This window comes from Rhinoderma darwinii, chromosome 1 (assembly GCF_050947455.1).
Source record: "Rhinoderma darwinii isolate aRhiDar2 chromosome 1, aRhiDar2.hap1, whole genome shotgun sequence".
Lineage (NCBI taxonomy): Eukaryota > Metazoa > Chordata > Amphibia > Anura > Rhinodermatidae > Rhinoderma > Rhinoderma darwinii.
In genome coordinates, this window is record NC_134687.1 from 337,823,711 (window position 1) to 337,848,728 (window position 25,018).

At 43.9% G+C, this 25,018-nt stretch overlaps 1 protein-coding gene across 1 annotated transcript in view; it reads right to left on the reverse strand.

The window, feature by feature from the left end:
* Positions 1 to 3,424: 3,424 nt before the first annotated feature.
* SAXO1 (stabilizer of axonemal microtubules 1) overlaps positions 3,425 to 25,018 on the reverse strand; it is a 30,088-nt gene continuing 8,494 nt past the window's right edge. The window contains 2 exon segments of the mRNA XM_075859037.1: positions 3,425 to 4,449; positions 18,348 to 18,550. Coding sequence (XP_075715152.1) covers positions 3,425 to 4,449; positions 18,348 to 18,550 — 1,228 coding nt within the window.

Below are 25,018 nucleotides of genomic sequence, written 5' to 3' on the forward strand. Positions count from 1 at the left end.
TGACGTAATAGGAAGCCTACGAGGACCAGTTGGAGGCTGATCCTCAGACTTCAATACATGGCAGACCTAGAGTCCATTGTCTGGCCTCCGGTTGCCATGCCAACCATGGGCAGTCCCAAAAATAGGATTGTGGGGGCAGTCGATCTGCTAAAAATCCCTTAGATTCGGCGATCGCAATCAATCGTCACATCTTAGGGATTAATTGGCAAAATCAGCGGCGAGGACTGCTGACTGGCAACAGGGGAGAGTCAGCTGTCAGGCACAGCTAACCTCCCGGTTCCCGGTGCACACTGTCATCAACAGTGTGTATTGGGAACGACTCAGTAACTATACGTCCTTGTAACCTCCCGCGATGACATATAGTTACTGACTTGTGAGGGTATGGGTTAACAGGGAGTGGTTTAGTGACTTTTAAATTTAGCGTGCACTGGCCATTTAAGATGTGGCCAGAGCGCGCGCTCTAGGGACAGAGCAGCCGTGAGAAGAGGACTTTAGTAGATGCCGACGGCCAGGGAGAGAGGCAGGCCGCCAGAGGGTGAACGAGACCCGGTGGTGGAGACCGGAGGTTGATAGAAGATCTTGTGATTAAATCGAAAGATTTAGAAAGCTAGTGCACTAGAATATTTAAAACTGGTTTCCATATAAGAGAATGGAAAATAGTAAGGTGGGTCAGTGCCAGGGACGTAGCTAAAGGCTCATGGGCCCCGATGAAAAAGTTCTTATTGGGCCCCCCCCCCCCCGCAAACTTCTCATGGCCGACGGTCCGCAGCTTTCAGCTACATTGCTGGGTCTCCTAAGTGACCCAACAATGCAGCACTAGCAGCCATGGTTGTCACTAAGGACTTAAAATGGCAGGGGAAATAGCCCCAATACATATCTGTCTGCCCAAAAAAAATGCATGTCTGTATAGCACTACGACCCTATCAACTATGGATAGGATTTGATACAGTGGCTCAGCAGACAGTATCACACATGATAGGATTAGATACAGTGGCTCAGCAGACAGTATCACACATGATCGGATTAGATACAGGACTCAGCTCGCTGACACTGCGGCTCCAGCGCTGGACCCAGGAAAGGTAAGAATAATAATTGTTTTGCTTCTTTATGTATTACTGATTATTTTTGTGTGTTTGTGTTTTTTTACAGGTTCGGTTGTTGGACTACTTCGGATACGAGGACTTCAATGTCAGCGTTTTTTTATTCTCAATAAAATGGTTAATGGGGGTTGTTTTTTTATTTCAATAAAATATTTTTTCTATGTGCTTATATTGGCTTAATGTTAGCCGGTGCTGAGGCTAACACTAACCCCCATTATTACCCCGGTACCCACCACCACCAGGGGTACTGGAAAGAGCCGGGTATGAACCAATACCCGACCATCTGTAGTGACGGCCAGGCACCGGGGCGCCCGCAGGCTGGTAGTATTAGGCTGGGGAAGGCCAAAAACAGTGGCACCTAACACCCTGGTAATGCTGCCTGCTGCTGCTGTGTTGTATCTGGCTGGTTATGAAAATTGGGGGGGACCCCACATCGTTCTTTCCAATTATTTTTTATTTTATTTTTTTTAAATGATGTGGGGTCCCCCCCATTTTTCATAACCAGCCAGATACAATAAAGCAGCAGCAGCCTAGCATCACCAGGGTGGGAAGGGCCACTGTTTCTGGCCTGTCCCTGCCTGATAATACCAGCCTGCGGCCGCCCCAGTGGCCTACCATCACTACAGATGGTCAAGTACTGGATCGTACCCGGCTCTTCCCAGCAACCCTGGTGGCGGTGGGTACCGGGGTAATAAAGGGGGTTAGTGTTGGCCTCTGCACCGGCTAACACTAAGCCCCGCCTTAGCAATGGACGCTGTCAATCAGCCGGTGGCCATTACTAAGGCGGTAGTAATATAGTTTAAAAAAAAAACACAAAGACATAGAAAAAATATTTTATTGAAATAAAAAAAAAACACACACAACCCTCATTAACTATTTTATTGATAATAAAAAAAAGCCGTCATCGAAGTAGTCCTGGAATCCGACATAGTCCAACGACCGAACCTGTAAGAAAACGCACAAAAAAAACGATTAGTAACACATGTGTTCGGCTTAGATACAGGGCCCATGTGGGATACTGTCTGTGGGACCCTGTATCTAAGCCTACCACAAGGTAGGCTTAGATACAGGGTCCAGCAGACAGTAATCTTATACAGTATAAGATTACTGTGTGCTGGGGCCCTGTATCTAAACCTACAGTGTGGTAGGCTTAAATACAGGGCCCATCAGACAGGATCACACATGGGCCATGTATCTAAGCCTACCATGTGATTGACTTAGATACAGGGCCCAGCAGACAGGATCACACAATCTGTGATCCTGTCTCATGGGCCCTCTAAGCCTGCTACATGGTAGGCTTAAAGGGGTTGTCCAGTCCCTAAACATTGATGGCCTATTCTCAGGATAGGCCATCAATAGCTGATGTGTCGGGGTCCATCTCCCGGGACCCGCCACTCAGCTGTTTTGAAAGGGCCGCAGCACTCGTACGAGAGCTGCTTCCCCTTCATTTCACTACACGCTCACACTGTGAATCGCCGACACTAATTCACAGTGTGACCGGAATGAAGTGACCGGAATGAAGGGGAAGCAGCTCTCGTACGAGTGCTACGGCCCCTTCAAAATAGCTGATTGGCGGGTCCCGTGAGTCGGAACCCGCCAATCAGCATTAGCAGTCAGGGATACTAATCTTACCTTCCTCTTCAGCCGCGGCTGAAGTTCTGTCCTCGATGTTGTGTGTGGCGCATAGCGTTGTGACGTCATGCGCTGTGCACAGCGCTGTGACGTCAGGACCTCCGCTGCGATCCGGAACTAGGAAGGTAAGTACAGTCAGTTAATATAGTAACAGGGGCCCACGGCCCGAGTTACTATAGTAACTTTTTATTGATGTGGTGCGGGGGGCCAAGGGCCCCCCTGGCTTCGGGGCCCGGTCCCAATTGCGACCGCTGCAACCCCTATAGCTACGCCACCGGTCAGTGGCTAGCACTGTTGCTTTGCAGCACTTGGGTCCTGGGTTTGAATCTGACCAAGGGCAACATCTTCATGAAGTTTGCATCTTCTCCCCGTGTTCGTGTGAGTTTTCTCCGGGTACACCGGTTTTCCACACTCCAAAAAATAGATTAATTGGCTTCCTATGTAACTGGCCCCAGTCTGTGTACGTCTAAGACAGGGAAATTAGATTGTGAGCCCCAATAGGTTTTTGATGCCCTCAAAATTTCAACACAAATTAAGAAAATAATTAAAGATAAATAAGCAGTTAAAGCAAGTATTTATATATAAAAGCCACAAAGACCTGCTGGAAGCTGATGACTCCTATATGAGCTCCAGAAAAAAACAAATATGTTGGGCAATAAAACAATGTTTATTTCAGCATGTCAGACTCAACATTAAGAAACTACTTCCATTTCCCTGGGTGACTTAAAGCTATTTTCTGGTGAAGAACATTCTGCAGATAGTGTGTGATTGAAATCAGATTTATTTTCTTTCTTAGGCTGTAATTTGTACTGCTTGTGTCCAAGAGCGTCCGTGTCCAGATAAATATACCCAGGAAGATCTTTGTGAGAAGCAGGACAAGTCTGAATTGGTTTTACAGTGTAGCTGGTGCCGTAAATGGATTGCGCATCAATGGGTATCAATGGCATAAACGTTTTGTTAACTGGCTTGAAAGACATAGTGTGAGTGAGCGGGTGAGGTACGTAGTGATGTCTAGCAGTAGTTATATTTTCAATGGAGCCTGTTGGGAGGATAAGATTTGACTGTGGCTTTACAGGAGATGATCTCTTGCACTGCCGCCAGGGTTTGAAATCTTCTCTCATTGTAGAACTTGCTTCAAAAGCTTTAGAACATTTGCAGTATTGTCGGACTGGCTTACATGAGACTTGTGGCTGAAGAATATGTGTTGTGTAGTCATACTGAGTAGTTGACATGAAGTCCATTTTATCTGTAGGCTTCTTGTACGTAACAGTCTTCTTCTTAAGAGTTGGAGGAAGAGGCCACATTTTGTACTTGTGCTAAAATTCAGTCAAGCCACTGAATGGTATGTCTGATATTGTTAAGCTGTATCTGGGTTGTATTGATTTTGCAGCTTTCCCTGGTAAACCTTTATAATCTTGCTTGTTAGTAGTAAGGCAATCAAATGGCTCTTCATTGGACTTATACTCTTCTTTCTTATGTATTCGTATTTTCTCTATGTGGTAGGGCACATACTCCATTCTATAATTTGTGATACAATCAAGGGGTGCTAAAGAACCCGTATAGAAATGTACTGGTTTAAAGGACTGTCTGGGTCGATTTGGCCAGTACTGAAAATGATCTTGGAATGTGGAGCTTATGTCAAACTTTTCCTTTGGTGGATAAGTATTGGTTGGTCTCATGGACTCCCTTTTGCAGCAATTCCATAATTGGTAATCACCTGGAGCAAAAAAAAAACACAAAAAAAACCAACATTTTATTATCTACAGTTTAGATAGAATAAAAATATTCATATTATTATTAAACTAAACCAATTATTACGATGACTGTTATTATTACTATTATTGATATTATTATCATTATTATTATTATTATTTTTAACCCCTTCCCCCTGCTTGCATTCTGGGCCCTAATGTCCGAACAATTTTTTTAGTTTTTCCATCGTCACATTCAAACAGCTATAACTTTTTTATTTTCACGTGGCCATGGATACATGAGGACTTGTGGGATGAGTTGTATTTTTCAATGGCACCATTTTGAGGTATATAGAATTTTTTTCTTAACTATTATTAACTTTTGGGGGGGGGGTATAAAAAAAAACAAGCAATTTAGCCATTGTTCTATGCATTTTATATTTACGCTGTTTACCGTAAATAACATGCTACCTTTATTCTATGGGTCGGTACGATTACGACGATACCACATATGTATAGGTTTTTTACGTTTTACTACTTTTGCACAATAAAAACATTTTTTAACTAAAATAATTTTATTCTGCATCGCCACTTTCCAAAAGCCATAACTTTTTTATTTTTCTGTCAATGTCGCGATACGAGGGCCTGTTTTTTGCGGGACTTCATTTCTAAAATTTTGGGGTACATGGGACTTATTGATTATCCTTTTATGATTATTTTTTTCGGGGGAATGGGAAAAAATAGCAATTTTGACGTTGTTTTTTTAGTTTTGTTTTTTTACGGCGTTCACCTTGCGGTTTAAATAATATGCTAACGTTATTTTTTGGGTCATTATGATTGCGGGGATACCATATATATGCAGTTTTTATTTTATTTGTACACTTTTACTAAATAAATATTTTTTTTTATTTGTGCCTTTTTATTATTTTTTATTGCAAATTAATTTTTTTTTCAGTCCCACTAGGGGACTTCACTATGCGATCTAGATCGCAGATATAATGCATTGGTATACTTCGTATACTAGAGCATTACTGCCTGTCAGTATAATACTGATAGGCAATCTATTAGGACGTTCCTCTGACACGGTCTAATAGGTATATAGCCAGGACATACCTGGGGGTCTTTGTTAGGCCCCTGGCTGCCATGGCACCCCATCAGATGCCCGCAATTGCATTTGCGGGCCGCCAATGGGTGAGAGAGGGTGCTCACTCCTTCTGTAAACAACTCAAATGGAGCGGTCGCTAATGACAGTGGCATTTGAGGGGTTAAACGGCCGCAATCGAAGTAAACTTTGATCGCTACCATTGGAGCAGGAGCCCGGTTGTCATCAGACAGTAGAGCCCCCGCTCCAGCCTGCACGGGAGACCCGTGCAGGTTGTTTATTAGACCGCCATGAAAAGGTGGCGGCCTAGAATAAAGTCCCTTAATGACCACCGTGAAAAGGCGTATCGGCGGTCATTAAGGGGTTAATAGTTGTCATAGTTTTGTCCTTTTTCTGTCTGTCTGAAATTTGCTACCTTTCTTTTTCTGCTATAACATTTTAGCCAATTTTCAGTGCAACAGATCAAACATTGCATTACAAGTGGAGAAACAACTGTTGGACTGTTATTTGGAAACTATAATTTACATTATTTCAAGTAAACGGTGGCTTGCACTATTATATGGACACTGAAGGGAATGTATAAACTTTTCTATACCAGGCACAAAAGTCAAAACAGTGAAAAATAGAAACAATGCTGTTAATAATGATTTTGTAGATAAGATTATCTTTGCCCTGGACAGTGCATGCTGACATTAGTATTTGGCCTGAACCACAGCATGAGCACTACAGCGTGGAATGTATGCTGGATGACATCATTGTGTATGCACTATGTGGTACTAGTGGGAAGTACTAGTGTGAAGTTTGCTTTATGGGACAGTATGGGTGTCAGTTGTTTCACCAGTCCTGGACACTCCCAGCATTGCCTTGAGATTATTACTACAGGTGGTTTCAGACATGTGGTCAAAGTAAGCAGAGGCTGGATTAAGATGGGGCTTTATAATTTATAATTTGAAATGATTATTTTGGCTCTGACATATATGATCTGGATGTGTGCTTGAGATCCATTTGCATTGGGGGTGGGGGGAGTACATTGGGTATGGTTGGGTGGTATTTTTTGGGGTAAATACATACCACAGTTTTTTTTGTACTGCATTGTATAATCCTTTGATATGAGACCCTAATGTGGGGTGTAGCTGTGTATTATGTCCAGTCAAAGTGAATATATTGTACATATATATTGTTTGTCTATGAGTGTTTTTGAAACTCAAATTTAAAAAAATATTAAAATAAAAAATAAAAAAAAGATGGGGCTAATATCTGAAGAATATGCTGTAAAATATGCTGTGTGCTCTGTATTCCTGTCCTTTCACATTTTGAAAAGTTGGGAGGCATGGTTCAAGGTTTTCTGTTCAGATCTCAGAATTCATTAAGAATGTTGCAAATCCATGTAATCTGATAGCAATCTAGCCGTGTAGAGATCTAGACTTTTTACAATGTAGCAGTAATGAGCATAATCTGAAAATGTATATGCACTTACTAGTTTGAAAACTGGCAAAACATAAAGGTTTATTTTATTCATGTTTTTCACAGTCAAAGCCGGGCTTTATTGTGGTTACATGTAAATTCCGGGGTCTAACACTTCTCCCATGCAAAATATATTATTCTTGAAAGCTGCTTAAATAGACGCTGCAGATGTGGAATCCTGATTCCTTTTAAAGATTTTACATTTGACTATTTTAATGTGATCTAGTTCCAGGTAACAGTTATGGAGAACACTGTTATTTTAGGAAAACATATTAATATAATTACAATTTTAGAAATTTGCTAATATCATTGCATTACTTGCTTGAAGCAAATGCATCTCATTTGTGTGCTAGCTCCTACCAATATTAAGGCTGACAAACATTCAGCTAGGATAATGTAAAACAGTGAATATAGCAATGTCGCCAAACACTCCATTTATTCATGGAGAGTCTATGAAAAAGGACATAAATGAAGACCTGTCTGTAAACTCCATATACCATGCGAAGGACCCTGCTCAGCTGAAACCTTGGAGAACAGCTGTTATTGCCATGGTAGACTGCGGCTGTTCATAATATTATGTAGCAATACATGCAAGCCATGCCGAGTCTATAATGTTAATATGCTCTAATATGGAATATTGACAGGGGTTGCCTTTAAAAGACTATACCTTTAAAGATACAGTATCTTTAAAGATAATAATGGCAATGCATGATTGGATCCAAGTGGCATCCACCATGAAAACAGCCGACTCGAGTTTTGCCAGGATTGGCATCTTTCAGGACATGATTTATAATTGCATCACTCAATCCATCATTTACAAAATACATGCTTAAAAAAAAACAAAATACATTATAACATCTAAAAGGTCAAATCTACATACGTTTCTAAAATATTCATACATCCCAAACATTGCATTCAGACATAATATAAATATAAAAAAAGATTAAATGGACACAAACTTTTTAAAACAACTTATACTAAACTAATAGTATACCTGATATAGATCAACTTTGTAATTTAATTACTGTTACATTTTTGTTGTTTTATCCATGCAAATTCTGTGTGAAGTTACTGCCACTAGGTATCTCCCTTCCTGTAATCCGCTGTCCACCCCCTGTTAAACTAAGTCTGTCTCTGGTTACAGAGCAGAATTAGTGGACTGCTGAAGAAAGGGGGGTGTCTCTTCACTGCTTTCCAATACAAGTCTATAGAGAGGGGAAGACACAAATCTGCTGCCCATACAAGTTGATGGAGAGGGGATGGGGGAGCAGGAGCACAGTGATAAAGACACAGATAGTCATTGTAATGTCAGGATAGGGAGACAGATAGGTGAGCCCTAATCTACCCGCCACTCAGTCCCTGCCTACTTGCACAGCCCGTCCTAGGCGACGGCGTACAACTGGGCGATGGTCCCCACGCTCAATATGTGCACGACAGACAAACAAAACAAGGGAACACAAAAGCAAAGGAATGTGTGGCAGTTGCCCACGGCAACACCGTGAGCAACAGAGTAGTGGACGAGCCGAGTCAAACCAGGAGTGTACGTGGTAACAAATGCAGAGCAGGAGAATAGTCAGTCAAGCCAGGGTCAATATGAAGCAGAGGTCAATGGTAACAGCAGTAACAGCAGAGCCAGGAAACAGGAGAATCACAGGCAAAGGACAAGCAGCAAATGAAGGTATAAGTGGACCAAGGGCGGGAGCTAGAACCGTCTGGCCAGGCTGCGAAAGGCTCTCCCACTCCTCAGCCTAGTGGTAGCAGATCGAGTCACTCTAGCAGACCTAGGAACAGATGCAGGCTGATTAACCACGGGCGTCGACACAGAAGCTGTGTCAGGCAAATCCTTCACAGACATGCTGCAGCTTCCTAATAAGTGTTACTATCTCACCACAGTGCTGGATTCTCAGTTACTATGCTCATTACTGCTGTATAATGTCCCATGTGCTAATGCAGCTTATATATATACTGTACATATATGTGATAGATAGAGATGGGAGAGCAGGATTCTCCTCTCCTAAATGTGCACTGTATAGAAGACATGATAGCCGTGGCTCCGTCCACTAGCTCAAAGGAAACTGAGAATTAGAGATAGAGCCTGCCAGAAATAGTGTTCTTCCTCATATATACACATATGACAGCTTATTCTGAAAAGTTATCTGAAAAGTTAGGTACACGTTAAACAAATATGGGGGAAATATATTATTATTATTATTATTATTATTATGTCAGCGGGAAATGCGCCAAATTTATTAAGAGGTGCACACCTTAAGTTTGGGGCACCTTTGGCTGTTTGTGCGACATTAATTAAAATGTACGCCTTCTATGACCAGGGGAAAATTTGGTAGTCTAGTTGTCCACAGCACTCACTTGATCGGAAAACAGCTACTCAATTTCAGCTGGATGCAAATTCCAAGTCCAGTGATCCCTCCTGGTTTTTTGCTACAGGTGAAGATTTGTGACATAACTTACACCAGGTTCTGGCGTAAGTTACAGTAAATATGTCATTCCGTTGGCGGCCCCACCTTCTCCCACTAAACCCCGACACCATTTCTCTCCACTTTCAAAAAGTGTTGTGAGAAATAAAAAGTCACAAATTATAGCGCAACTATGGGGTGTGCCAAAATTTGTTTCTGATGTACCGTATGGGTATATCGGAAACAAACGCGAATTTGACCTTTTATATGTTAATGTATTTTGGTGTTTTTTTTAGCATGTATTTTGTAAATGCTGGATTGAATGATAAAAATTGACCTCCGTGGCATCATAGTTCATTCCCTGGAAAAAGCCATTTCTGCCAAAACTCGAGTCTGACTATTTTCATGGTGGATGCCACCTAGGAATTTAGGTTTTTACATGCCTGTTTTAAACATGTGTTTTGATTGTATCACACATAAGAGTATCCTGGATTGCAGAGTATCTGCCCTGTGTGCCGCAGGGAATTCCGGGCGACCCAAAATGTGGTGCAGTTTTTCACCCGGAATGTCCACTGCAGTAAACTTTTAGCAGGCCAGCCTCCTAGGATGACGTTTCATCCTAGGAGACCGCTGCAGCCTGTGATTGGCTGCAGCAGCGGTCACATGGGATGAAGCGTCATCCCAGGAGGCCGGCTCTCTGACGTCATCCAGGCCGAACTTCTGGGATGACATTTCATCCCATGTGACCGCTGCTGCAGCGGTCACATGGGATGAAACGTCATCCCAGGAGGCTGCACTGGAGGGAGGAACACAGGCTTCTGGGTAAGGAGGTGATTTTTTTTTCGGAGTTGCGTCTTTTGAGGCAGAATCGCTGCGAACCCTCCGCAAAAAACGCATCATCTGCTATTTGTTGTGGGATTTACCTCCCTATTGAATTCAATCGGGAAAACCTGCAACAAATATGCAGCGATTACACAAATATAGTTGACATACTGTGGAATAAAATTCCGCACCGCATGTCAATTTCTGAGCGTTTTTTTTCCTCTAAGTACATATGCAGCGTGTGGATGAGATTTGTTTTATCTCTTCCACTTTGCTGCTACTGTGTTTGCTGCAGATTTTCCGTAACGAATTCAGTGGCGGAAAAACCGCAATATTTAAGCAACGTGTTAACTGACCCCTGTTAACTGACCCCTGCAACTATCTTTGGAATGATTGGATGTGTTTGTCACATGATAGCTTGACATCGTATGATATGACTCTCTCTCTTCAGCTAGCAATACTATTTTAATCTCTTTCAGTAGATGATATTGCTGTTTCAGCCATGCCACATTCTTTAATCATTCTTTACTGTATCGTTCGCACAAGTTAGTTTCAGAGGTTCAGTTTAAACAGTGCTGTATAATTTCAAGTTCAGTAATAAATGACATTTAATGATTTACAGCTCCCAGGAGAACACACGAATGCATTTTCCTTTGTTTTATCCAAGATTTACTGAATTCCCCAAAACTTTATTTAGCTGCGTACTTATATTTTCCAGCATATAACATCTTGAATGTATTACTAGGTTAAAATGAGATAATATAAACATTTTATATTGCTGCAGGCAAACAAGTGGCCACTTGGACCCTTATAAATAAGATTCCATCCTAGAGATAGAAGAGCCTCAATTCTAATACCCTTTTCTTATCCTTACTATGTTTAATGGTCATATAGTCCACATTATAAAATACTCTCCATTACAAGTACATGTGCAGTAAGCCTGCAGCATTTTCAAGTGTATTTCATGTACAGACGCATTTTAAATAAAAATATTTCCACATCAGTTTCCTTACATTGGATCCCTATATCATGACAGATCAGCTGGCTTATCCCACTCCCTACTGTATGTCTCCATGCCATCATGAAAGTGTACAGGTCGATGCCTCCTTCAAAATCAGCACACTAGTCCCATGCCGCTGACTGCAGTATTCTATCCCTGGCTACTTCAAAGCAGGAGGTAAAACAGAAAAGGTACTCAGATTTCTGTCAAATGCACATACAAGTAGTAAAAATAACTGGACTCAAAGAATTGATCTTCAATATGTATCGTTTCAACTTTTATTATTCTTAAAGGGGTATTCCCAACTCAAGTATCATATTTAAACTGATTTCCCATAAAATTATTTAAATCAGAAAATACAATTACGGTAATTTTGCTAAATAAAATATGTCCTAAAAACTTATTTTTGAATGGTACACTTTTGGCATTTTCTGTTGCAAATTTACAGGGTCACCAGCGGTGCACATAGCTGGTGGCCGTGCATGCCCAGTCCATTTCTCCTTCTGTTTTCCGGATTTATATTCTCTGTGCATGTGCAGAAGCTCCCTGCCTGGCCATTTTAAAACTGGTATATGTAAATCAATTGGACACATTGGCTCAATTGTTAGATGCCTTTTGATCAGAGACAACATATGCACAGAGTTTGGATGTTCCTTTTGTATTTGTGTGAAATTGGCCCCAGTGTGTGTGAAATAGGGAATTTAGATTGTGAGCCCTATTGGGTACATGGGCTGATGTGAATGATGCCAATCTCTGTACAGTAATGCTGAATATGTTGGCACTGTATAAGCAGAAATAAATATTAAATCTCCTGGTCCAGAAAGTGTGAGAGAACTACCTCAGATGTAGCAGGGGGACCGTGGTAGGGACAACAATATGTTGTACTAAAAACAGCATATTTCATGTTTACAATCTATGTTATATACGGAACAGGGAAGTCTTTATTGGATAAACTGCTTAGATGGGAAAACCCTTTTAAGGGAGCATTAACCCTAAAGCACAATAAAAGTGCAGCTTATATAGGGAAAGGAGAGGAGTATTTTGATCCAGCGCTGCGTGAAGTTTAAAATGGAAGCGGATTTCCAAGTTTAATGTTCTTGATTAAAAAATAGTCCAGAGATAGATAGTCCTGGTGTATGGGTAAGCGGGCGGTGATGTCCTCAGAGCCTACGCGTTTCGGATGCTTCTGCGTCCTTAGTCTTGGCTGTAATGTCTATTTGAAAAGAGCGCGCTGTCATCTTTATATCCTGGTTCCTGCGGTACAGCTGATTGCTGAGTGCGTTCCACTGTTGTTAACTGGTTGGAACGCAAACCGGAAGTGGGGATGGTTACTACCCGTTTTAATATATACATCTTTGTTTGCTTCAATAGTTGACTGCTTCATGAGTTTATGGTCCGGGATGTGTAGTTATGTAAATTAAACCTGACTAAAATGTATTTTATGTTTCAGGTGGTGTTACTGCGTGGAGTGTAGATAGGATGGACGGAACGTCTCGTCCCTTCCCACTGCCTCGTAACACAAATTTTACTGCAGAATGGCAAATAGGATATTCGTAAGTATTGTGTGTATGTGTTTGAAAGAATGTTTATTAGAAATATATAAATAATTATTTATGAGTATTGAGATCTTTCTTTTGGTTTATGGAATGACATATTTTTGTTGACTGTGGATTAATGACTGTTGCTTGTTGCTGTAGGTGGGCAGTGATATTGTGTTGTGCAGGACTCGGTTATAAGAGTGGTGTTACCGATATTCTCTGATGGGGGGGAAAGAGGACTATGGCGCTCGGTTATGGATATTGAGGATGCGAAATTTAGAGAGGAGAAAGTGGGGGTAGGACAACAACTGGAGCAAAAATTAAGTGTATTAAAAACATGAAAAATATTTGCGAGTGACGAAAAGTGGTTTAAGAGATATAAACAGTGATGTACATAGCAAATAGCACATGTTATGCATGTACAGACCGTAGATATACGAGGGAGGGGGGTCTTGGAGAGACAAGGTATTGGCTCATTTAATAAGTAAGTTGATTTTTGTATATTGTTCTTTGGATTGATTACGTTCTTGGTCTATATTGGGAGAAGACTACAAGGGGAGATTAAATGTTGCGTCATTTAGTCGGTTATTAATATTGAAACATTAAATCTCTTCTTAGGTTGAGGCCGTCTGGATATCTGGTTTTTAGTCTATAAATCCAGTATGCCTCCCTGAGGTGGGTTTTGTGTTTAATGTCGCCTCCTCTTTTGGGGGGATGAATTTTTTCGATAGCATAGCAACGTAGATTTTTAGTGTTGCGATTATGTTGTACAATGAAATGTTTTGATGCATTGGAGATATTAGTGATGTTGATGTTTCTCACGTAGCTAAGATGTTCTAGAATTCTTGTTTTTAGTTTTCTGTTCGTACAGCCCACGTATTTTAATTGACATTCAGTACATTCAATGATGTAAATAACTGATTCGCTGTTGCAATTAATGTAATTTTGAATACTGAATGTATCTGTTTGTGTGGAATTGCTAAATGTTTTTGTGGGATAGGCAAAGGAGCAAGTCTTGCAGGGATGCTGCCCGCATTTATAAAAACCTTTGGTTTCTAGCCATGTTATTTTAATATTTTCGTTTGGTGTGAACAGTGACGGAGATAACACGCTGCCCAGAGAGGGTGCCTTTCTTGCCACAACTCGACAACCTTCGGCCAAGATGGAGCGTAGATTATCATCTTCTTGGAGGATTGGTAAGTTATTGGTGACTAACTTTTTGATTTGCATGAACTGGTTACTCTGTTGCAAGATTAGAGTAGGTTGGTTACCGTTAGATGGTATTGTGGAGTCTTTCTTGGTGTGTTTGTTGTTGTACACAATACCATCTAACGGTAACCAACCTACTCTAATCTTGCAACAGAGTAACCAGTTCATGCAAATCAAAAAGTTAGTCACCAATAACTTACCAATCCTCCAAGAAGATGATAATCTACGCTCCATCTTGGCCGAAGGTTGTCGAGTTGTGGCAAGAAAGGCACCCTCTCTGGGCAGCGTGTTATCTCCGTCACTGTTCACACCAAACGAAAATATTAAAATAACATGGCTAGAAACCAAAGGTTTTTATAAATGCGGGCAGCATCCCTGCAAGACTTGCTCCTTTGCCTATCCCACAAAAACATTTAGCAATTCCACACAAACAGATACATTCAGTATTCAAAATTACATTAATTGCAACAGCGAATCAGTTATTTACATCATTGAATGTACTGAATGTCAATTAAAATACGTGGGCTGTACGAACAGAAAACTAAAAACAAGAATTCTAGAACATCTTAGCTACGTGAGAAACATCAACATCACTAATATCTCCAATGCATCAAAACATTTCATTGTACAACATAATCGCAACACTAAAAATCTACGTTGCTATGCTATCGAAAAAATTCATCCCCCCAAAAGAGGAGGCGACATTAAACACAAAACCCACCTCAGGGAGGCATACTGGATTTATAGACTAAAAACCAGATATCCAGACGGCCTCAACCTAAGAAGAGATTTAATGTTTCAATATTAATAACCGACTAAATGACGCAACATTTAATCTCCCCTTGTAGTCTTCTCCCAATATAGACCAAGAACGTAATCAATCCAAAGAACAATATACAAAAATCAACTTACTTATTAAATGAGCCAATACCTTGTCTCTCCAAGACCCCCCTCCCTCGTATATCTACGGTCTGTACATGCATAACATGTGCTATTTGCTATGTACATCACTGTTTATATCTCTTAAACCACTTTTCGTCACTCGCAAATATTTTTCATGTTTTTAATACACTTAATTTTTGCTCCAGTTGTTGTCCTACCCCCACTTTCTCCTCTCTAAATTTCGCATCCTCAATATCCATAACCGAGCGCCATAGTCCTCTTTCCCCCCAATCAGAGAATATCGGTAACACCACTCTTATAACCGAGTCCTGCACAACACAATATCACTGCCCACCTACAGCAACAAGCAACAGTCATTAATCCACAGTCAACAAAAATATGTCATTCCATAAACCAAAAGAAAGATCTCAATACTCATAAATAATTATTTATATATTTCTAATAAACATTCTTTCAAACACATACACACAATACTTACGAATATCCTATTTGCCATTCTGCAGTAAAATTTGTGTTACGAGGCAGTGGGAAGGGACGAGACGTTCCGTCCATCCTATCTACACTCCACGCAGTAACACCACCTGAAACATAAAATACATTTTAGTCAGGTTTAATTTACATAACTACACATCCCGGACCATAAACTCATGAAGCAGTCAACTATTGAAGCAAACAAAGATGTATATATTAAAACGGGTAGTAACCATCCCCACTTCCGGTTTGCGTTCCAACCAGTTAACAACAGTGGAACGCACTCAGCAATCAGCTGTACCGCAGGAACCAGGATATAAAGATGACAGCGCGCTCTTTTCAAATAGACATTACAGCCAAGACTAAGGACGCAGAAGCATCCGAAATGCGTAGGCTCTGAGGACATCACCGCCCGCTTACCCATACACCAGGACTATCTATCTCTGGACTATTTTTTAATCAAGAACATTAAACTTGGAAATCCGCTTCCATTTTAAACTTCACGCAGCGCTGGATCAAAATACTCCTCTCCTTTCCCTGCTTCAGATCGTGTGCCGACACGAGGATCCGGGCGCTGCGGTGACACAATCCACAGTGTCAGGTGAGCTGGAGGATTCCTCCCCCCTTCTTCCTCTATTTTTGCAGCTTATATAACTGCTGCTTATATACTTCTCACCAATGTAATGTGAAACCTCTTTGAGACGACCACCCAAAATTGTATTCAAGTAATCTTCTAGGGGGTGGTCCTCTCAAAGAAGATGGCCAGTATGCATAATATATTGTGGAACTGAAAATATTTTACAAGAAATCAGGTCTGGATAAGGGGTGGTCTTCTCAAAGAGGTGGTCTTTTGGAGTTGTTTCACTGTATACGGAAATGCTTCTGGGGATTCTCAGAAGTGGATATGTCAGACCAGGGGCGTAACTAGGAAAGACTGGGCCCCATAGCAAACTTTTGACTGGGGCCACCCCTCCCCTGGGTGTCACACAACCCCCCCTTGTAGATAGTGCCTTTTTTACAGCCCCCCCCCTGTAGATAACGCCATACAGCCCCCTCTGTAGATAGCGCCATACAGTCCCCCCTGTAGATAACGCCATACAGCCCCCTCTGTAGATATCTACAAAGGGGGCTGTATGGCGTTATCTACAGGGGGGCTGTACGGCGCCTTCTACAGAGGGGGCTGTATGGCGTTATCTACAGAGGGGGCTGTATGGCGCTATCTACAGGGGGGCTGTATGGCGTTATCTACAGGGGGGCTGGATGGAGTTATCTACAGGGGGGCTGTATGGCGCTATCCACAGGGGGACTGTATGGCGTTATCTACAGAGGGGGCTGTGTGGCGTTATCTACAGGGGGGCTGTATGGCGTTATCTACAGGGGGGCTGTATGACGCTATCCACAGGGGGGCTATATGGCACTATCCACAGGGGGACTGTATGGCGCTATCCACAGGGGGACTGTATGGCGTTATCTACAGAGGCGGCTGTATGTCGCTATCTACAGGGGGGCTGTATGGCGTTATTTACAGGGGGGCTGTATGGCACTATCTACAGGGGGGACTGTATGGCGCTATCTACAGGGGGGCTGTATGGCGTTATCTACAGGGGGGACTGTATGGCGTTATCTACAGGGGGGACTGTATGGCGTTATCTACAGGGGGGACTGTATGACGTTATCTACAGGGGGACAGTATGGCGTTATCTACAGGGGGTCTGTATGGCGTTATCTACAGGGGGTCTGTATGGAGTTATCTACAGGGGGTCTGTATGGCGTTCCCTACAGGGGGGGTCTGTAGGGAACGCCATACAGCCCCCCCTGTAGGGAACGCCATACAGCTCCACCTGTAGGGAACGCCATACAGCCCACCCTGTAGGGAACGCCATACAGCCCCCCCCTGTAGGGAACGCCATACAGCCCCCCTGTAGGGAACGCCATACAGCCCCCCCTGTAGGGAACGCCATACAGCCTCCCCCTATGGGGAATGCCATACAGCCCCCCCTGTAGGGAACGTCATACAGCCCCCCCTGTAGGGAACGCTATACAGCCCCCATGTAGGGAACGCCATACAGCCCCCCCTGTAGGGAACGCTATACAGCCCCCCCCTGTAGGGAATGCCATACAGCGTCCCCAACCCCCCAAAAAAATGCGACCTACAGTGTGTCCTACTAAAATACATGTATCCCCTCTCCACAGGATAGGGGATACATGTGTGATCGCTGGCATTGATAGGGAGAACGGGGGACCGAAAGTCCCCTGAAGTTCTCCATGACTAACCTCTGACTTCCGGCGTCTGCACAGCTCAATAAAAATGAAAGGAGCGCTGGTCACGCATGCGCACAAGCGCGACCGGCGCTCCATTCATTTCTACGGAGCTGCTGTCACAGATCCCGGAAGTCTGAGGTCTGTGATGGAGAACTTCAGGGGACTTTCAGTCCCCCATTCTCCCTATCAATGCCAGAGATCACACATGTATCCCCTATCCTGTGGATAGGGGATACATGTCTCTTGTATAATGGCAGAGCGGGGAGATACCTCCCTGCTCTGCCGTAGTCGTATTCAGTGGCGTCCCGCTGTAGCAGCCATAGCGGCTGCTAGCGGAGCCTCCGGCCATGGTGGGGGCACGTGCGGGCGGGCGACACGGGCCCCCTCATGCCGCGGGCCCCGTAGCAGCCGCTACGGATGCTATAGCGGTAGTTACGCCACTGTGTCAGACATAAAGTAGTGTCCAACATGGCAGGTATTTTTCTGGACTCCCTGTCTTCAATTCCACTACACAACACTCTGGTCATCAACTACCAACCTGCAATGGCTGCTTACTGGGAACAATAGATCATATTCAACTGTTCAGCAAACATAGAAGAGATCAATGTTAACTACAGTGTCCTCTGAATTTATTTTATTTATAATCTTCTAATCTTCAGGAAAGAAGACAGAAAATCACTTATTTTCACATAAAATGAACGGTGGTTATGGCAAGTGACTGACAAATTTGACAAATTACCTTGATAAGTAGATATTATGTCCATCTTGTCTTTGCAGGTTTGTCTACATTGAAGAGGTATGTACGCAACTGATGGTCTAATGTGATGTGGACAATAGTCTTGCTTGTAGATAGTGTCCATGTCCATATATTCTTTATTAGGTTCATACTTGCAGCACACTTTGGGGTTTCGAGGGACTATTATGTGAGGGACATAATCTGTTCTATAAAAAACACCAGAAAGTCATTATTAGCCATTGTAATAGTTTTCTTCCTGCATAATTTTTACTAAGTGACATTCTATTGTAAATTCTCATACAACAGGACTATAGAACACACTCTTAATAGTAAATATTGGCGTGTGGTAATGTATTATTGGATCTTATATGATTTTTGCTTCAATGGTTTAAATGGGTTGTCCTATTAGGGAATATGAACATCATAGAGAAAGGTTCCCTGTCCAGTCTCACAACAATGTCTGTCTGCGTGCCAGTGTTCCATGATCCATCTAATCCCATAATCTTTGGTCCAGAGAGCCACAAACTATGAGTCCTCTTCAGCATAGATCATACCTGTAGTGGGTTTAGGGTGAGGACTACCGGCTCGCAACACTACTCCTTTGTGCTGTCCAGGTCTGCTCCCTGTGAACCAAATAGATCCACCAACTGGCAACACAGTTTGCTCTTACCATTAATTCTTAGCCTTAGGCCACTTTTACACGGCAGTATTTTAGTCATTATTTTGTATCAGTATTTGGAAGCCAAAACTAAAAGTGGGTCCAAAACCCGCAAGAAGAATAAATCTTTTCATTATACTTTTTCTCTGTTTATTTTCCACTCCTGGTTTTGGCTTCCAAATACTGATCCAAAATACAGACATACACACGGCAGTGTGAAAAAAGTCTTCAGCTCCTTTTCAGGGTCCTGGGCGCATATCACCAAGCAAGAAGGAAACTAATAAAGCAGTTCTCAGTTTCTTTAGGGTATGTGCACACGATAACTGCAATTACGTCTGAAAATACGGAGCTGTTTTCAAGGGAAAACAGCCCCTGATTTTCAGACGTTTTCTGAGCAACTCGCGTTTTTCGCGGCGTTTTCGCAGCGTTTTTTACGTCCGTTTTTGGAGCTCTTTTCATTGGAGTCTATGAGAAAACGGCTCCAAAAACGAATGAAATGGGCAGATGTTTGCCGACGTATTGGAGCCGTATTTTCAGGCGTACATTGAGGCATATTACGCCTCGTTTACGCCTGAAAATAGGTCGTGTGAACCCAGCCTTAGGGTCTCTCCAGCAGAATGGATGTACCTGAAGCTTTTTCATCTTCTTCTCTGCCTTCTTGCGCAGCCACGGCTGCCACTAGCTGTTTTTTTTTTTTTGTTTTTTTTTTTGTTTTTTAGTCCATTAACAGTTTCCTTTTTTTTCACAATTACTGTCAAGGATCTGCCAGGCACAGCTTCTGTATCCACGCCCATAGGTAATCAGTCTGCACCTGCTTCTATGTCTGTGAGACTGACTCCATCTTCCACCACTCAGGATGGCAGGCTTAGGAGTGGGAGAGCCTATCACAGCCTGGCCAGACGGAGCTAGCTCCCGCCCTCTGTCTATTTATACCTGCCTTTCCTGTTCCTCCTTGATTGTGATTCTTCTCTGTTGGTTTCCTGGCCCTGCTGCAGCTTCTTGAACTACTTGTCCCTGCTTCGTATTGACCCTGGCTTACTGACTACTCTTCTGCTCTGCGTTTGGTACCTCGTACACTCCTGGTTTTACTCGGCTTGTTCACTACTCTCCTGCTCTACGTTTGGCACCTCGTACTCTCCTGGTTTGACTCGGCTCGTTTACTACTCTTGTTGCTCACGGTGTTGCCGTGGGCAACTGCCCCGTTTCCCTTTGTTCTGTGTTTCCTTGTCTGTTGTCTGTCGTGCACTTATTGAGTGTAGGGACCGTCGCCCAGTTGTACCCCGTCGCCTAGGGCGGGTCGTTGCAAGTAGGCAGGGACTGAGTGGCGGGTAGATTAGGGCTCACTTGTCTGTTTCCCTATCCCTGTCATTACAATTACATTTTGTTTTCACCTTCTGACCAGATTCCAAGAATGTGAAGGATAAAGGTTGATACCTTATTACATAGCTGAAATAGAGGTTTCTCCTTCAAGAATTTCTAGTCCATGATCCTGCTTGGATCATCGTCACAACTGATCCTATACCTTTGGCGATTCCACAAGACAACATTTTTCATGTCTGCTGACCTTTGGCACAGGTCACTATCCCTGTTTGCAAGTAATTTGGAATTTAAAGAAACTTTGGACCTCATTTAGAAAAACTGTGCTGAGCGTGCATATTCATGGGAAGGTCGGGGATATAGCTGTCAACTGCACAAGTGTTCCACCAACAGCTACCTTATGTTTATGACCTGTTGAAGTGAGACCTAATAAACTGTGATTTCCTTTCTACTGTTTGTCTGTCGTGCACCTATTGAGTGTAGGGACCGTCGCCCAGTTGTACCCCGTCGCCTAGGGCGGGTCGTTGCAAGTAGGCAGGGACTGAGTGGCGGGTAGATAAGGGCTCACTTGTCTGTTTCCCTATCCCTGTCATTACATAATCACAAGCCCATATACCTACTCTACCCTGGTCCCTCACACCACTATGGACCCCCTTGAGACCCTGGTTCAGCAAATGCAGGGTCTCTCCCTACAGGTCCAGGCCCTGGCTCAGAGGGTCAACCAGCCTGATGCTACCATGGTAGTACCCCTCACCACACCTCTTGAACCCCAGCTCAAGTTGCCTGACCGGTTCTCAGGGGACCGGAAGACTTTTCTCTCTTTTCGGGAGAGTTTTAGGCTCTATTTTCGTTTAAAGCCCCACTCCTCAGGTTCTGAGAGCCAGCGGGTGGGTATAATTATGTCCCGGCTCCAGGAAGGACCCCAAGAATGGGCCTTCTCCTTGGCTCCTGACACCCCTGAACTTTCCTCCGTTGATCTTTTCTTTTCTGCTCTCGGACTCATTTATGACGAGACTGACAGGACTGCCTTTGCCGAGAGTCAGCTGGTGACCTTACGTCAGGGTAAGAGACCTGTTGAGGAGTATTGCTCTGACTTTAGGAAGTGCTGCGTAGCTTCTCGGTGGAATGACCCTGCCTTAAGGTGCCAGTTTAGGTTGGGTCTGTCGAACGCCCTGAAAGACCTGCTAGTTAGCTATCCCTCTTCTGACTCCCTAGACCAGGTTATGGCTTTAGCGGTACGACTTGACCAACGTCTCAGGGAACGTCAACGTGAACGTTTATGTGTTTTCTCCTCTGACTCCCCCATGATGCCTCCCGAGGTTCCGTTGCTTCGTTCTTCCACGGAAGACTCAGAGGTACCTATGCAACTCGGGGCCTCCGTGTCCCCCCAACAACGTAGAGAGTTCCGCAGGAAGAATGGTCTCTGCTTCTATTGTGGGGATGACAAGCATCAAGTGGACATCTGTCCTAGGCGTAAGAATAAGCAGCCGGAAAACTTCCGCGCCTAAGTGATCATCGGGAAAGTCACTTGGGCGCACAGGTATTTCCCGCAAATATGAAACGTAATAAAATCTTGCTTCCCTTTCAGGTCTCTTTTGTTGGTAGGTCTGCTACCGGCAGTGCCTTCGTGGATTCAGGGTCGTCTGCTAATATCATGTCTGTGGAATTTGCTATGTCTCTAGCTATGCCTTTGATTGATTTGCCTTAACCTGTCCCGGTAGTGGGTATCGACTCCACTCCTCTTGCTAATGGTTATTTAACACAGCATACCCCTAATTTTGAACTCCTTGTTGGCTCCATGCATTTGGAGCAGTGCTCTGTACTGTTGATGCAGGGATTATCGTCCGATTTGGTTTTAGGCCTTCCCTGGTTGCAGTTGCATAATCCCACGTTTGACTGGAATACTGGGGATCTTACCAAATGGGGTAATGAATGCTTGACGTCATGTTTTTCTGTTAATTCTATTTTTCCCCCTGAGGAGGTGAACACGCTACCTGAGTTTGTTCAGGACTTCGCTGATGTTTTCTCTAAGGAGGCCTCCGAAGTGTTACCTCCTCATAGAGAATACGAATGCGTTATCGATTTGGTACCAGGAGCTAAGCTCCCTAAGGGTAGGATATTTAATCTCTCTTGTCCCGAACGTGAAGCCATGAGAGAGTATATCCAGGAATGCCTGGCCAAGGGTTACATTCGCCCCTCTACTTCTCCGGTAGGTGCTGGCTTCTTCTTCGTAGGGAAGAAAGATGGTGGTCTTAGGCCATGCATTGACTACCGTAACTTGAATAAGGTCACTGTAAGGAACCAGTATCCCCTTCCTTTGATTCCTGATCTCTTTAATCAGGTTCAGGGGGCCCAATGGTTCTCTAAGTTTGAAGTACGGGGGGCGTATAACCTTATCCGCATCAAAGAGGGGGATGAGTGGAAGACTGCGTTTAACACGCCAGAAAGTCATTTAGAATACCTCGTCATGCCATTTGGGTTGTGTAATGCTCCCGCGGTCTTCCAGAATTCCATATATGAGATTTTAAGAGATTACCTGGGGCTATTTCTTGTAGTGTACCTTGATGACATACTTGTGTTTTCCAATGACTGGTCCTCCCACATTGAGCATGTCAGGAAGGTGCTCCAGGTCCTTCGGGAAAACAAACTGTTTGCGAAGACCGAAAAATGTGTGTTTGGGGTGCAGGAGATACCATTTTTGGGTCAAATCCTCACTCCTCATGAATTCCGCATGGGCCCCGCCAAGGTCCAGGCTGTGGCGGAATGGGTCCAACCTGCCTACCTGAAGGTGTTACAGTGCTTCTTGGGGTTCGCTAATTATTACAGGAGATTTATTGCTAACTTCTCGGTCATCGCTAAGCCTCTTACGGACCTCACTCGCAAGGGTGCTGATCTCCTCCACTGGCCTCCTGAGGCTGTCCAGGCTTTTGAGGTCCTTAAGAAGTGCTTTATCTCGGCCCCGGTGTTGGTTCAGCCCAACCAAATGGAGCCATTTATCGTGGAGGTTGACACGTCCGAGGTGGGAGTGGGGGCTGTCTTGTCCCAGGGTACCAGGTCCCTCACCCATCTCCGTCCCTGTGCCTACTTCTCCAGGAAGTTTTCGCCCACTGAGAGTAACTATGATATTGGCAACCGCGAACTCTTAGCCATTAAATGGGCATTTGAAGAGTGGCGCCATTTCCTGGAGGGGGCTAGGCACCAGGTAACGGTCCTTACCGACCACAAAAATCTGGTTTTCCTAGAATCGGCCCGGAGGCTAAACCCGAGACAAGCTCGATGGACGTTATTTTTTACCAGATTCATTTTTTTGGTTACCTATAGGGCTGGGTCTAAAAATATTAAGGCTGATGCACTGTCACGTAGCTTCATGGCCAGCCCTCCTTCGGAGGAAGATCCTGCTTGTATTTTGCCTCCAGGTATAATCATTTCCTCTATTGAGTCTGATTTAGTCTCTGAAATTGCTGCTGATCAAGGTTCAGCTCCCGGGAACCTTCCTGAGAACAAGCTGTTTGTTCCCCTGCAATTCCGGCTAAGGGTACTTAGGGAAATTCATGACTCCGCACTATCTGGTCATCCAGGCATTCTGGGTTCCAAGCACCTCATTGCCAGAAACTATTGGTGGCCTGGGTTGCCTAAAGACGTTAAGGCCTACGTCGCCGCTTGTAAGGTTTGTGCTAGGTCCAAGACTCCCAGGTCCCGACCAGCGGGCTTACTACGTTCTTTGCATATTCCCCAGAGACCTTGGACCCATATCTCAATGGATTTTATCACCGATTTGCCTCCATCTCAAGGCAAGTCGGTGGTGTGGGTTGTAGTTGACCGCATCAGTATGATGTGCCACTTTGTGCCCCTCAAGAAACTACCCAATTCTAAGATGTTAGCTACCTTGTTTGTCAAACACATCCTGCGTCTCCATGGGCTCCCTGTCAATATTGTTTCTGACAGAGGGGTACAATATGTTTCTTTGTTTTGGAGAGCCTTCTGTAAAAAGTTGGAGATTGATCTGTCCTTCTCCTCTGCCTTCCATCCTGAAACTAATGGCCAAACCGAGAGGACTAATCAGTCTCTAGAACAATATTTAAGGTGTTTTATATCTGACTGTCAATATGATTGGGTCTCATTCATTCCCCTTGCCGAATCTTCCCTTAATAACCGGGTCAGTAACTCGTCAGGGGTCTCCCCCTTTTTCTGTAATTTTGGGTTTAATCCACGGTTCTCCTCCGTTTCACCTGGTAGTTCCAACAATCCCGAGGTAGAGGTCGTTCATCGGGAACTGTGCACAGTCTGGGCCCAGGTTCAGAAGAACCTAGAGGCGTCCCAGAGCATACAAAAAGCTCAGGCAGATAGAAGACGTTCTGCTAACCCCTTGTTTATGGTCGGGAATCTGGTGTGGCTATGGTCAAAGAACTTGCGCCTTAAAGTCCCGTTCAAGAAGTTTGCTCCCCGGTTTATAGGGCCGCACAAGGTCATTGAAGTCCTCAATCCTGTCTCCTTCCGACTGGAGTTGCCCCCATCTTTTCGAGTACACGACGTGTTTCATGCCTCCCTCCTTAAACGCTGCTCCCCGTCCTTGGCTCCCTCGAGGAAGCCTCCTGTCCCAGTTCTCACCCCTGAGGGGGTAGAATTCGAGGTGGCCAAGATTGAGGACAGCAAGATGGTCCAAGGCTCCCTCCAGTACCTGGTCCATTGGAGAGGATAC